This window comes from Bufo bufo, chromosome 2 (genome assembly GCF_905171765.1).
Source record: "Bufo bufo chromosome 2, aBufBuf1.1, whole genome shotgun sequence".
NCBI classification, from domain to species: Eukaryota; Metazoa; Chordata; class Amphibia; order Anura; family Bufonidae; genus Bufo; species Bufo bufo.
Window position 1 is genome coordinate 549,755,017 of NC_053390.1, and position 12,902 is coordinate 549,767,918.

General features: G+C 45.4%; 1 protein-coding gene across 1 annotated transcript in view; it reads right to left on the reverse strand.

Annotated features, from left to right (window-relative positions):
- PKD2 (polycystin 2, transient receptor potential cation channel) overlaps positions 1 to 12,902 on the reverse strand; it is a 60,494-nt gene that overhangs the window by 28,252 nt on the left and 19,340 nt on the right. The window contains 3 exon segments of the mRNA XM_040418095.1: positions 649 to 816; positions 1,523 to 1,751; positions 3,156 to 3,380. Of these exon segments, the coding sequence (XP_040274029.1) occupies positions 649 to 816; positions 1,523 to 1,751; positions 3,156 to 3,380 (622 nt within the window).

Consider the following 12,902-nt stretch of genomic DNA (forward strand, 5'->3'; position numbering starts at 1 on the left):
TTCTGTGCACTGATATTATATATTACTCGATAAGGCCTCAGTCACACAACCATAATTTTGGTCCATGTCCGTGTGGATCATACGCAGTTCCATTCATTTCTATGGGGCTGCAAAAAAATATGGACAGCACATGGATGTCATCCATGCGCTGTCCACATCAATGCTGTAAATTATAGAACATGTCCATTTTGCGGACAAGAATAGGTATTTTTTTACAATAGTGCTCGCGGAAAGGGCGGAATGCACATGGCCGGTATCTGTGGTTTGTGGACCGCAAAATGGATATGGCTGTGTGAATGTGGCCTAAGACTTCTTACAGTTGTAACATAAGAAAATAAGGATAGTTTTTACACTAGCGTTATTAATTCTGGCAGAGAACAGCCCGCTGGAGCTCGATGGATCAGACATGCCGGATGTTACCGTAACACCCATCAACCCCATTACCTATAATGGGAACTAGCCGCTACCTGGCAAATACACCGGGATTCGTCCGGTACCTATTATAGTCAATAGGGCCGGCAGGCATTGCGGTTACATCCAGCGAGCTGTTCTCTTAAAATGAGAGAAAAAATAATAAAAAATACTGTATTACAGGGGAAGTCATTCCAGCTCTACTAGGAACAGCAGAAATATATTGGGACCTCTTACCTTAACCCAAGCGAAGAATACTGTAACTGCAGCCACATTACTAAACTGGTTCTGCCAGTAAGCTACAGCTTCAAAGTTATGAAATACATTCAAGTCCACCAGGAGCTTGCTCAGAGGTCTTTCCATTGACATCCTGTGTAGGCTGATGGCCATCGCCACCACTGAGAGCTGCAAGCAAAATAAACTACAATCATAAAAGTGATCAACTCTGTCTTCCTGCAGGCAGGCAAGGAAGTCACGGCTACAGCAGATTACAGGGGGCCGCTAAATGAGTTTGATGAACAGCAGACGTAGAGATGAGCAGCTGCCAGAAGTGATCAGACAAGAAAATGCATCCAGTCTGACCAAGGTATCCCCTGTTAGCAGATATTATAGACCCCCATTACAGCATAGCATGCAACAAAAGTCTGGGATCTTTGCCCACAACCTATAAATGAAAGAGGAGTTGCCAGGATATATCCGTGCCCATACTGTTTGTCAGTCTGTAGCCCCTGGTTGTAATGTTAATGATGTCTGTGCCTTACTGCAGACAGGGCGAGGCTACTGCTGCAGGCAGTTATCTTACAGCCCGACACATGATAGAGAAGGAATGGAGGCATGACTGATCTCAGAAGAAGAAGTCTTTATATATTTCTCTGTTATAACTGTAAAATGAGATAAAATAGGATCAAAAGAAAAATGGGAGATTAGGGGGAAGACATTTTGTATTGTAATCTCCCTTTAAATACTGTATGTATATGGCACTCTAAAGGCCACAAACTAAAACTGCCCAGTAAAAAGCAACAAATGCTGCCGACATCTGCTCTCCAATCCCCCAACTACACCCCAGGCCTGACATCCAGTTAATGTAACACTAGTATGCACAGATACGTACCGCAATGATGACAACATCCAGGCAATTCCACAGACTGTGGAAATAGTGCAGGCGGTGATTACGGATCTCCAGGAATTCCTCCACTACGTAATACAGGATGAAGATGCAGAATGCTATCTCACAGGCAGCCAAGAAATAGTCAAATGTAGTAGCATAGTGAATCAACTTTACCGTCTGGAACTGCCAGGAGGTAACTAGTCCTCCAGTGGCTGGGAACTCTACCAACAACCTAAAAAGGTATATAATGTCAGCATCAAAACAAGAACACAATGCACATCCATGTATAATCTGTCAGAAGTGACTGCTATGGAAGCTCCATACTCAAGTTGCCCACCCATCATCTATTTCTCAGCCGCTCAATACCAAAGTGAATGAAGAACATTTTTATCATTCTTAAAAGGGGTTGAGGTAAAATAATAAAACAAGTTTACCCATTTCTCTCCCGCTTCTTCCAGTCTTTCCCACTGACGAAATTTTTCCTGGCGGCAGCAGTGACCTTCTGTATACAGAGTCCACTAATGGCTGCAGCCAAGAAAGTGTGGTAAGCAGCAGTGGGAGAACTGAAGCTCATTTCTGGAGGCAGAAGGGGAGAAACGGCGTATTGGCACATATACAGAGACTCCCGGATTTTTTATTTTTTTATTGAACTCTGACAACCCCTTCAAATAATTTATCTAATAAGAAAGAATATACCATCGACATACGCATTCATAGCTGCTGGGACATTTCTGAAAATAGTAGCTTTTACATTAATCATAGATTTTCATTATAAGAGTGTGACATATTCAAGCTGATGCGACTGCTGAGGCCTGTGAATGGTCTCAGTGGTCATGAGGCCAAGCCGCTTCTTGGTCCTGCAGCAGTCAGACAGCAGGCATGTTCAGTGGCACAGGGGTAGTCGGCTCCAAGTCCGGATAACTCAGTTACTCTTAGAGGTTCCACAGAATAGAGAAGGTGCTGAGCAGAGTGATATATACTATCGTTGGAAAATATTCACGTGTAACTTATTCTGCTCTATGATTAAGAGTCCAGTGGGAGGTTCTACTCGATGACCGAGACCTGGCTTGTATGTTTAGTCACGCAGAGCCATCAGTTACTGAGTAGGGCCACCCACATTACTCCTAGGCACAGAAAGAGCAGAGATTTAAAGGGGTTGTCTCACTTGTCATGTAGAGAAAGGTTATACAAAGCTGGACACAAGCAGTGTTACAATAAGATGGAAAAATGAATCAAGGAAGCAATATGGACAATCACAATACATTAGTAAGTGCCTTGTATAAACTCTCTCTACGTGATGAATGCCACTTACTGAAGTGAGACAACCCCTTTAATCCTTTCCAACATAACTATATATCAATCTGCTCAGCATCCTCTGCTTCAGAGCATGCTGCCCATAGATTACATTGACATTTTCATGCCGACAGATTTCTTAGAACGTGAAAATTATTCTAACAAAAATAAAAATACGATTTACAACCCTGTACACACTTGCCCTTTCATTATAAGAATAACACAGTGTGACAGATCTCATTAAAAGCAAACTGGACCAGTCACAGTCAAAGCAGTTATGTCTCCTTTGTGAGTGCAATGACGCTAGTGTGAACAGAACCTAAAGCTTACTTTCAGGACATACCTGACAATGCAAAAGAGATTAATATTTGCATTGTAAACTGTGAAGTCAATGAAAACTGCTCGGGTGCCCCGGTCCAGCCATAGGTTATCCTTCAAGGTCCCAATCTGAGCAGCCGCCTCTTCTCTGTTCCTGGACAAATCTATGTAGTACCCGGCTCCGCTATACGTGGATATGAGGCCCCACTGACTGCTGCCATTTAAATCCTTCTCTTTGGTGTATGTCCACCTGTACAAACGATTAGATAGATTACACAGAGCACTTACAACATCATGGCCGAACTAATAACTAGTAATCACATTACCAACTAGAAATAGATACAAAATCACAGAGAAAAAAAAAAAGCATTAGATTTACCAGGTATGACCAAGTTGCCATCATGGCCATCTATATATGTTCTTTGGTTTCATACTAGAATGTGACCTATAAATTACGTGGTGGTCTAAAGTAAAGCCTATTCTGATGTCTTACAGAATGCCTGATTGGATTTATATTCTAAGGCCCCTTAGAACGCATTGCACCCGCACTGAATCCGGACCCATTCATTTCAATGGGGCTGTGCAGATGAGCTGTGTTTTTCACGCATAGAAGGATCTTCTATCTTCATTCAGCAGGACCTGCGCTGACGTCACCGAGCTCACCACGTGGTGAGCGTGATTACGTCATCAAAGGTCCTTTTGCAGGTCCTGAAAGAAGAAGAAAGAAGACGATGCCGGGTGCGCCAACAAGAGGATGAGGTGAGTGATTTTTATTCATTTTTTTAACCCCTCAAGGCACATTTTACTTTGCATTCTGTATCCAGAATGCTATTACTTTCCCTTATAACCATGTTATAAGGGAAAATAAGAAAATCTACAGAACACCGATCCCAAACCCGAACTGCAGTGAAGAAGTCTGGGTTTGGGTCTGGGTACCACATTCAGTTTTTTATCACGCGCGTGCAAAATGCATTGCACTCGCGCTGAAAAAAAACTGAACGCAACGCAATCAAAACTGACAAATTGCGTACACTCACGCGGGTTTCCCGCAATGCACACGCGACGCATCCAGAGCAAATCCGGGATGCCCGTGTGAAACAGGCCTAAGAGATTCTCAGTATATATAAAATATTCCTTAAAGAATTTTATAAGGCTACTTTCACACTGGCGTTTTGGCTTTCCGTTTGTGAGATCAGTCAAGGGCTCTCACAAGCGGTCCAAAACGGATCAGTTTTGCCCTAATGCATTCTGAATCCTCCTACACAATCCGGCAGTGCGATCTGTGCCTGCAGGGCTGAATGGTGAAGCAGTCTGTCTGGAGGAGGGAAGGAGCGAGGAGAGCTGAGCAGACAGTAAGGACCGCCAGCTCCCCTGCGCTCTAGCAATGAGTGCTTCTGTATTGACGGAAATGCTCATTGCATCAAGCACCCCTCTGACAGCTGGCACTAAACCTTTATGCTGCCCGAGGCGAAAAATGAAATGGCGCCCCCCCTCTCATCCTCAGGATAGGTCATCAATATCTGACCAGTTGATCAACAGTTTGAAGAGAATGCGGTGCTCCACCCTGCCCGTCATCTCAGAGGCACAGTGTATTTACATGTGATAAAAAGTATACTGGGCACACTCACTTATGCAGAATCATACACTTTATTTATACACATAAAATACAGTCAATTGGTCTAAGAACGTATTAGCACAATAAAACCATATAAGATACAATCAATTGGTCTATGAACGTATTAGCACAATAAAACCATAAATGGATAAAATGGAATAAAATATATAACACCCTAAAATCACTAGATTTTCGACAATAAATACAATGAATATAACCAGCCGTAGTAGGACTAAAAATGGAGGGTGATCAGTCCATGCAAAGCGAAAAATCGGGAGATCCCGACTGGTGGCTTATGCTAGTCTGGTAACTAGCCTCGCAATGTCATATAAGATTCACAGTCCTGACTCGTTGGAGGAGAGTAAAAATACTGTGGTTAGAGCAATTCACTTAGGTGAGTGTATTCGCGGCGTCTCGCTTGTACTCACTGTGCAGTGCGGTTCTTTATGCTGGTAACCTTGGAGACCAAGAACGCTCTCGGGTACTCCTGTCGTAGCTGGATAGTGCTGTGGCTTTCTTCCCGTGTCTTTACAGTCCTCTGGCTACCGCTCCGTAGTGGCAAAGAGCCGGCAAGCACTGGGACTCAAAGTTGCTTTCCCCACGTCGGCTGATCTGCGACACACTCCTGTGTATCCTCGTGTGTTGCGCTTGTAGCCGCCGGCGTGTCAGGGTTTGGTAAGACACGGAATCGTCAATGGGTTTTATTTACCGCACAGCTTTTTATAATTCCAGCATATCCTTCTTTGAGATTACTCTGGGGGTCTCTTCACCAAACGCGTTTCGGGGTACTTGCCCCTTCCTCAGTGGTAGTGACTCCCCCGCAAGTGTCTGCTTTTATAGTGCCATACAAATTATAATTATTCAAACAGGTGATGATCCTCCTCATTTTACTCAAAAGCTGATACGGAGTTGAAATCCATTCCATTCGGAGTTCAACCCAATTGTCCACAGTAAAACTTAAGTTTCAGCTTACATGCTACTTAATGCACATTAATGTTCGCCGGTTCCTATATACACTGCTCAAAAAAATAAAGGGAACACAAAAATAACACATCCTAGATCTGAATTAAATATTCTTCTGAAATACTTTGTTCTTTACATAGTTGAATGTGCTGACAACAAAATCACACAAAAATTAAAAAATGGAAATCTAATTTTTCAACCAATGGAGGTCTGGATTTGGAGTCACCCTCAAAATTAAAGTGGAAAAACACACTACAGGCTGATCCAACTTTGATGTAATGTCCTTAAAACAAGTCAAAATGAGGCTCAGTAGTGTGTGTGGCCTCCATGTGCCTGTATGACCTCCCTACAACGCCTGTGCATGCTCCTGATGAGGTGGCGGATGGTCTCCTGAGGGATCTCTTCCCAGACCTGGACTAAAGCATCTGCCAACTCCTGGACAGTCTGTGGTGCAACGTGACGTTAGTGGATAGAGTGAGACATGATGTCCCAGATGTGCTCAATTGGATTCAGGTCTGGGGAACAGGCGGGCCAGTCCATAGCATCAATGCCTTCGTCTTGCAGGAACTGCTGACACACTCCAGCCACATGAGGTCTAGCATTGTCTTGCATTAGGAGGAACCCAGGGCCAACCGCACCAGCATATGGTCTCACAAGGGGTCTGAGGATCTCATCTCGGTATCTAATGGCAGTCAGGCTACCTCTGGCGAGCACATGGAGGGCTGTATGGCCCTCCAAAGAAATGCCACCCCACACCATTACTGACCCAATGCCAAACCGGTCATGCTGGAGGATGTTGCAGGCATCAGAACATTCTCCACGGCGTCTCAAGACTCTGTCACGTCTGTCACATGTGCTCAGTGTGAACCTGCTTTCATCTGTGAAGAGCACAGGGCGCCAGTGGCGAATTTGCCAATATTGGTGTTCTCTGGAAAATGCCAAACGTCCTGCACGGTGTTGGGCTGTAAGCACAACCCCCACCTGTGGACGTCGGGCCCTCATATCACCCTCATGGAGTCTGTTTCTGACCGTTTGAGCAGACACATGCACATCTGTGGCCTGCTGGAGGTCATTTTGCAGGGCTCTGGCAGTGCTCCTCCTGTTCCACCTTGCACAAAGGCGGAGGTAACGGTCCTGCTGCTGGGTTGTTGCCCTCCTACGGCCTCCTCCACGTCTCCTGATGTACTGGCCTGTCTCCTGGTAGCGCCTCCATGCTCTGGACACTACGCTGACAGACACAGCAAACCTTTTTGCAACAGCTCGCATTGATGTGCCATCCTGGATAAGCTTCACTAACTGAGCCACTTGTGTGAGATGTAAACTCCTTCTCATGCTACCACTAGAGTGAAAGCACCGCCAGCATTCAAAAGTGATCAAAACATCAGCCAGGAAGCATAGGAACTGAGAAATGGTCTGGGGTCACCACCTGCAGAACCACTCCTTTATTGGGGGTGTCTTGCTAATTGCCTATAATTTCCACCTGTTGTCTATCCCATTTGCACAACAGCATGTGAAATTGATTGTCACTCAGTGTTGCTTCCTAAGTGGACAGTTTGATTTCACAGAAGTGTAATTGACTTGGAGTTACATTGTGTTGTTTAAGTGTTCCCTTTAATTTTTTGAGCAGTGTATAATACTTTCCTGTATATAAATATTATAATGTTTAATTTCCACCAAAAAATATATATGTTTCGTTGACTTTATTTACTTTCAATCAAAAAAATCCCTTACGGTATCTGTGCAGTATTTATTTAATAATCGGGGGGTTATAGGTAGCAAATTAAATAGCGGTCATTCTTTTCTATCCCCTGTCAGTTACATGTAACTGCAATTTGTAAGTATAAAATACACCAACAGTGGGATAGTCAGATGACCCTGGTCGGTTCCCAGGGATTGGTACAGGGGCGTTAACCCCCTAGTAACCAAATCTGATGATGGTTTCATATCACTTAATTTCATCTTCCATATCCCACTGTTAATACTCCCTGTGGGGACCATATACAACATTCCCAACGAAAAAAACTTTCATTTTTAAAGTATATAATTTATTAGTTTATTTAATTTAACTAAAAACACTTCCATTCTTCTTCATCATTTGGAAACCAGGGTGGATTGAATCTTCCCAAAATTGGGGAATAAGATGTTGGGTGGAGGTCCCCCACGAAGGGCCGAACCCCCCAGGAAAGGAAAAAACCTGCAGGGGTTTTGCCGTCCGCGGGGGACATCCACCAATTTACAGGAATCCGAATAACTCGAATTCTGCGTTCAATCCGCCCGGCATCAATGTATTCAGTTCATATATTCGTTGGGACTCTAGTCTGGACATTTTACTTATGTGGTCCCCTCCCTTCCATCCTTTCTCTACCTTGTCGATTGCCGCAAATTTCATACCTGTCGGGTTTTGATCATGCATCAATTTGAAATGCTTGGACAGTGTATGGGTTTCTAGGCCCTTTTTGATATTAGTAATATGTTCGGAGATACGTTTTTTTAAAAGTCTCTTCGTTCTCCCAACATATTGACGTCCACATGGGCACTCGATAATATATATGACAATGTCAAAAGTCCCCAATTTTGGGAAGATTCAATCCACCCTGGTTTCCAAATGATGAAGAAGAATGGAAGTGTTTTTAAATTAAATAAACTAATATATTTTAAAAATGAAAAAGTTTTTTCCGTTGGGAATGTCGTATATGGTCCCCACAGGGAGTATTAACAGTGGGATATGGAAGATGAAATTATGTGATATGAAACCATCATCAGATTTGGTTACTAGGTTACTAGGGGGTTAACGCCCCTGTACCAATCCCTGGGAACCGACCAGGGTCATCTGACTATCCCACTGTTGGTGTATTTTATACTTACAAATTGCAGTTACATGTAACTGACAGGGGATAGAAAAGAATGACCGCTATTTAATTTGCTACCTATAACCCCCCGATTATTAAATAAATACTGCACAGATACCGTAAGGGATTTTTTTTGATTGAAAGTAAATAAAGTCAACGAAATATATATATTTTTTGGTGGAAATTAAACATTATAATATTTATATACAGGAATGTATTATATATAGGAACCGGCGAACATTAATGTGCATTAAGTAGCATGTAAGCTGAAACTTAAGTTTTACTGTGGACAATTGGGTTGAACTCCGAATGGAATGGATTTCAACTCCGTATCAGCTTTTGAGTAAAATGAGGAGGATCATCACCTGTTTGAATAATTATAATTTGTATGGCACTATAAAAGCAGACACTTGCGGGGGAGTCACTACCACTGAGGAAGGGGCAAGTACCCCGAAACGCGTTTGGTGAAGAGACCCCCAGATTAATCTCAAAGAAGGATATGCTGGAATTATAAAAAGCTGTGCGGTAAATAAAACCCATTGACGATTCCGTGTCTTACCAAACCCTGACACGCTGGCGGCTACAAGCGCAACACACGAGGATACACAGGAGTGTGTCGCAGATCAGCCGACGTGGGGAAAGCAACTTTGAGTCCCAGTGCTTGCCGGCTCTTTGCCACTACGGAGCGGTAGCCAGAGGACTGTAAAGACACGGGAAGAAAGCCACAGCACTATCCAGCTACGACAGGAGTACCCGAGAGCGTTCTTGGTCTCCAAGGTTACCAGCATAAAGAACCGCACTGCACAGTGAGTACAAGCGGGACGCCGCGAATACACTCACCTAAGTGAATTGCTCTAACCACAGTATTTTTACTCTCCTCCAACGAGTCAGGACTGTGAATCTTATATGACATTGCGAGGCTAGTTACCAGACTAGCATAAGCCACCAGTCGGGATCTCCCGATTTTTCGCTTTGCATGGACTGATCACCCTCCATTTTTAGTCCTACTACGGCTGGTTATATTCATTGTATTTATTGTCGAAAATCTAGTGATTTTAGGGTGTTATATATTTTATTCCATTTTATCCATTTATGGTTTTATTGTGCTAATACGTTCATAGACCAATTGATTGTATCTTATATGGTTTTATTGTGCTAATACGTTCTTAGACCAATTGACTGTATTTTATGTGTATAAATAAAGTGTATGATTCTGCATAAGTGAGTGTGCCCAGTATACTTTTTATCATTATTTATACACTCCTAGAGGAAGGGCGGATCCTCTTTACTGGCAGCACCTCCTCCTTACTTTTCCTCAGTCCTGTGCGTCTCACAAATCTCTTTTTGTGTATTTATATGTATTTGCTCCATTCACTTGAATGGAGTGAGTAGTTGTAATTACACTACATCGCCGCTGCTGCAAAAGCCTTAGCATATTGATGACCTCAGGAGGATAGTTCATCAATATCAGATCGGCAGGGGTCTTAACACTGACCATAGGTTACAGTCCCCTTAACTGTGACCTCCACCATTCCCGGCCCCTTAACAGAGACCTCCACAGCGACTGCCCTTTTAACAGTGACCTCCACAGTACCCCGCTCCCTTTAACAGTGGCCTCCACAGTCACCGCCCCTTTAACATTGACCTCCACAGTGGCTGCCCCTTTATTAGTGACCTCCACAGTACCCTGTCTCCTTAACAGTGATTTACACAATAACCCGCCCCCTTAACAATGACCTCCACAGAGCTCCGTTCCCTTAAAAATTTGACCTCCACAACACCCCGCCCCGTAACACTGACCCAGGGGCGTAACTAGAACTGACTGGGCCCCACAGCAAATTTTTTACAGGGCCCCCCTCCCTTAGGGTCCATTCAGACGTCCGCAAGTGTTTGCGGTCCACAAAATGTCCGCAAAACATGGATACCAGCTGCGTGCGTTTCGCATTTTGATAGTTCCCTATGATAGAAATGCCTATTCTTGTCATGTTCCATCTTATTTTGCGGGGGCCGCGGAATGGAACTACGGATGCGGACAGCACACGGTGTGCTGTCCGCATCTTTTGCGGCCCTATTGAAATGAATGGGTTTGCACCTGTTCCGCAAAATTGTGGGACGGATGCGGACCCAGAACAACGGACGTGTGAATGGACCCTTACTTAAAATAAAATCTTTCAAAAAACCTTTGTCTTTGTATCACCATTTTTTGACAGCTAAAACTTTTTTTAGATTTCTGCCTAAAGAGCTGAAGCTTTTTTTCAGGTGGATGAATTGTAGTTTTTATTGGTACCCTTTTTGAATTAAAATTATTTATATATTTTTTAATTGTGAAGACATTTTTGGACATGGCAATGCTTTTTTTTTTATGTTTATTTACCTATATTTAAAACACTGTGAAAGGGGGTGATTGGAACTTTCATCCCAACCTCTGCCCACTCCTTCCCCTGCCAGCCTCCTGTACTATAGCATGCGGTACGTGGCAGCCTCCCCTCTCTGCCTCCGCTGCTCTGCCATGTACTAGTGCTTATTATGACACACATATGCATGCACCCGATGCCAGCCCAGAACCATCCTGGCATCACATTTGTGTATATGTAACTTAAGAGAGTGCCATAATAAGCACTAGTACATGGCAGAGCAGTGGAGGCAGAGAGGGGAGGCTGCCATGTCCTGCATGCTATAGTACAGGAGGCTGGCAGAGGAAGGAGTGGGCAGAGGTTGGGATCTGGCTACCTGGCAGCTACATGCTGAAGGCTTCAGCATGCAGCTGCCAGGTGGCGATCCCAGCATCTGCCAGCCTCCTGTACTATAACAGAAGCAGATGCATGCATTTTATTATATAGGAGGCTGGTGGGACTGGGATGGCAGCCTGTGGCAGCTACATGCTGCAGCCTGCCATGGCTGCACACTCAGAACTTTGCCTGCTGCTGTACCTGGTCTTACCTCCCCTCCTCTCCCAGTCTGTGAACTTGACAGACTGGGAGAGGAGGAAAGGGTTAACTACTTTGACTCTGCCCTGCCCTCCTCTTTCCTCATGCCCAGAGAGGCCCCCCACCACTGTGCACTAGTGCAGGTGCAGCTGCAGCAGGCAAGGGGGGGGAGGGGGGGGAACATGGGGGCCCAGGCACATACCTGAAAAAACGAGTGCTGTGCATGCCTGCTGTGCCTCCCTCCGCCCTCTGCTGTGCTTCTTCTCCCAGCCTCCCCGCCCCTTGAGGAGGACTTCATTTGGGGGCGGGCTGCCACTGTGCTGCCTGAAGAGATTCATTTGCATAGTGTGCTGCCGACTTGTTCTCTGGCAAGTGTCACACTATGCAGGCAGAAGAGGCAGCGAGTCAGCAGATAATCATGGACGGAGTCGCCCGCCGAAGCAAGCCCTGTGTTAATGAATGGGGAAGTAGGATGGATGGGAGGGGGGCGGCCCCTATGTGACCGCACCAAATGTAAAGGGGAGGGGATTTGGAGGTGTTGTTTTCGGGGGTGGGGCCGACCTGAAAACGTCAAATTATGTACACACAGTAAGTGTGTGTGTGTGAGACACTGCTCCCGGGCCCCTTGTCAGCCCGGGCCCCGAAGCAGCCGCTTCCCCTGCTTCCCTGGTAGTTACGCCACTGCACTGACCTCCACAGGGGAATGTCCCCTAACTGTGACTTCCACCGTTCCCTGCCCCCTTAACAGAGACCTCCACAGCGGCCCGTCTCCTTAACAGTGATTTCCACAACATGCTGTCCCCTTTACAGTGGCCTCTACAGCTATCTGCCCCTTAACACTGACCTCCATAGCGGACGGTCCCCTTAATTGTGACCTCCACAGCAGCCTGCCCCTAGGGTGGCCAGGGTCCGGTTTTAGGCAGGACAGTCCGGCTTTCAGACCCCCTGTCCTCAATCTGGCGCAGGGCCTGGACGAACACAGGGATGTTCTTTTGAACAGCTCACTCTCAGACAGCAGCACTGTGCTGTCTAAGCATGAGCTGCAGGGAGAAAGTCACCTCCCCACCCCTGCAGCTGACAGAAGTTGATTTTTACCTTTATTTTTTCAATCCCCGTGGAAGGGGGTGGGGCCTAACCGGGTCAGGCGTGTCTTAGCGGGACACATGTATTCGCTCCATTCACTTGAATGGAGTGAGTAGTTGTAATTACACTACATCGTCGCTGTTGGTCAGGGCTTTTAAGTCTGTCTTTTGAGGGTGGCCTGAATGGCCACCCTACCTGCCCCCCTGAACTGTGACCTCCACAGCACTCCACTCCCTTAGGCTCCATTCACACGTCCGTGTTGTGTTGCGGACCTGCAAATTGCGGATCCGCAACACACCCGCCCGGCACCCCTATAGAAATGCCTATTCTTGTCC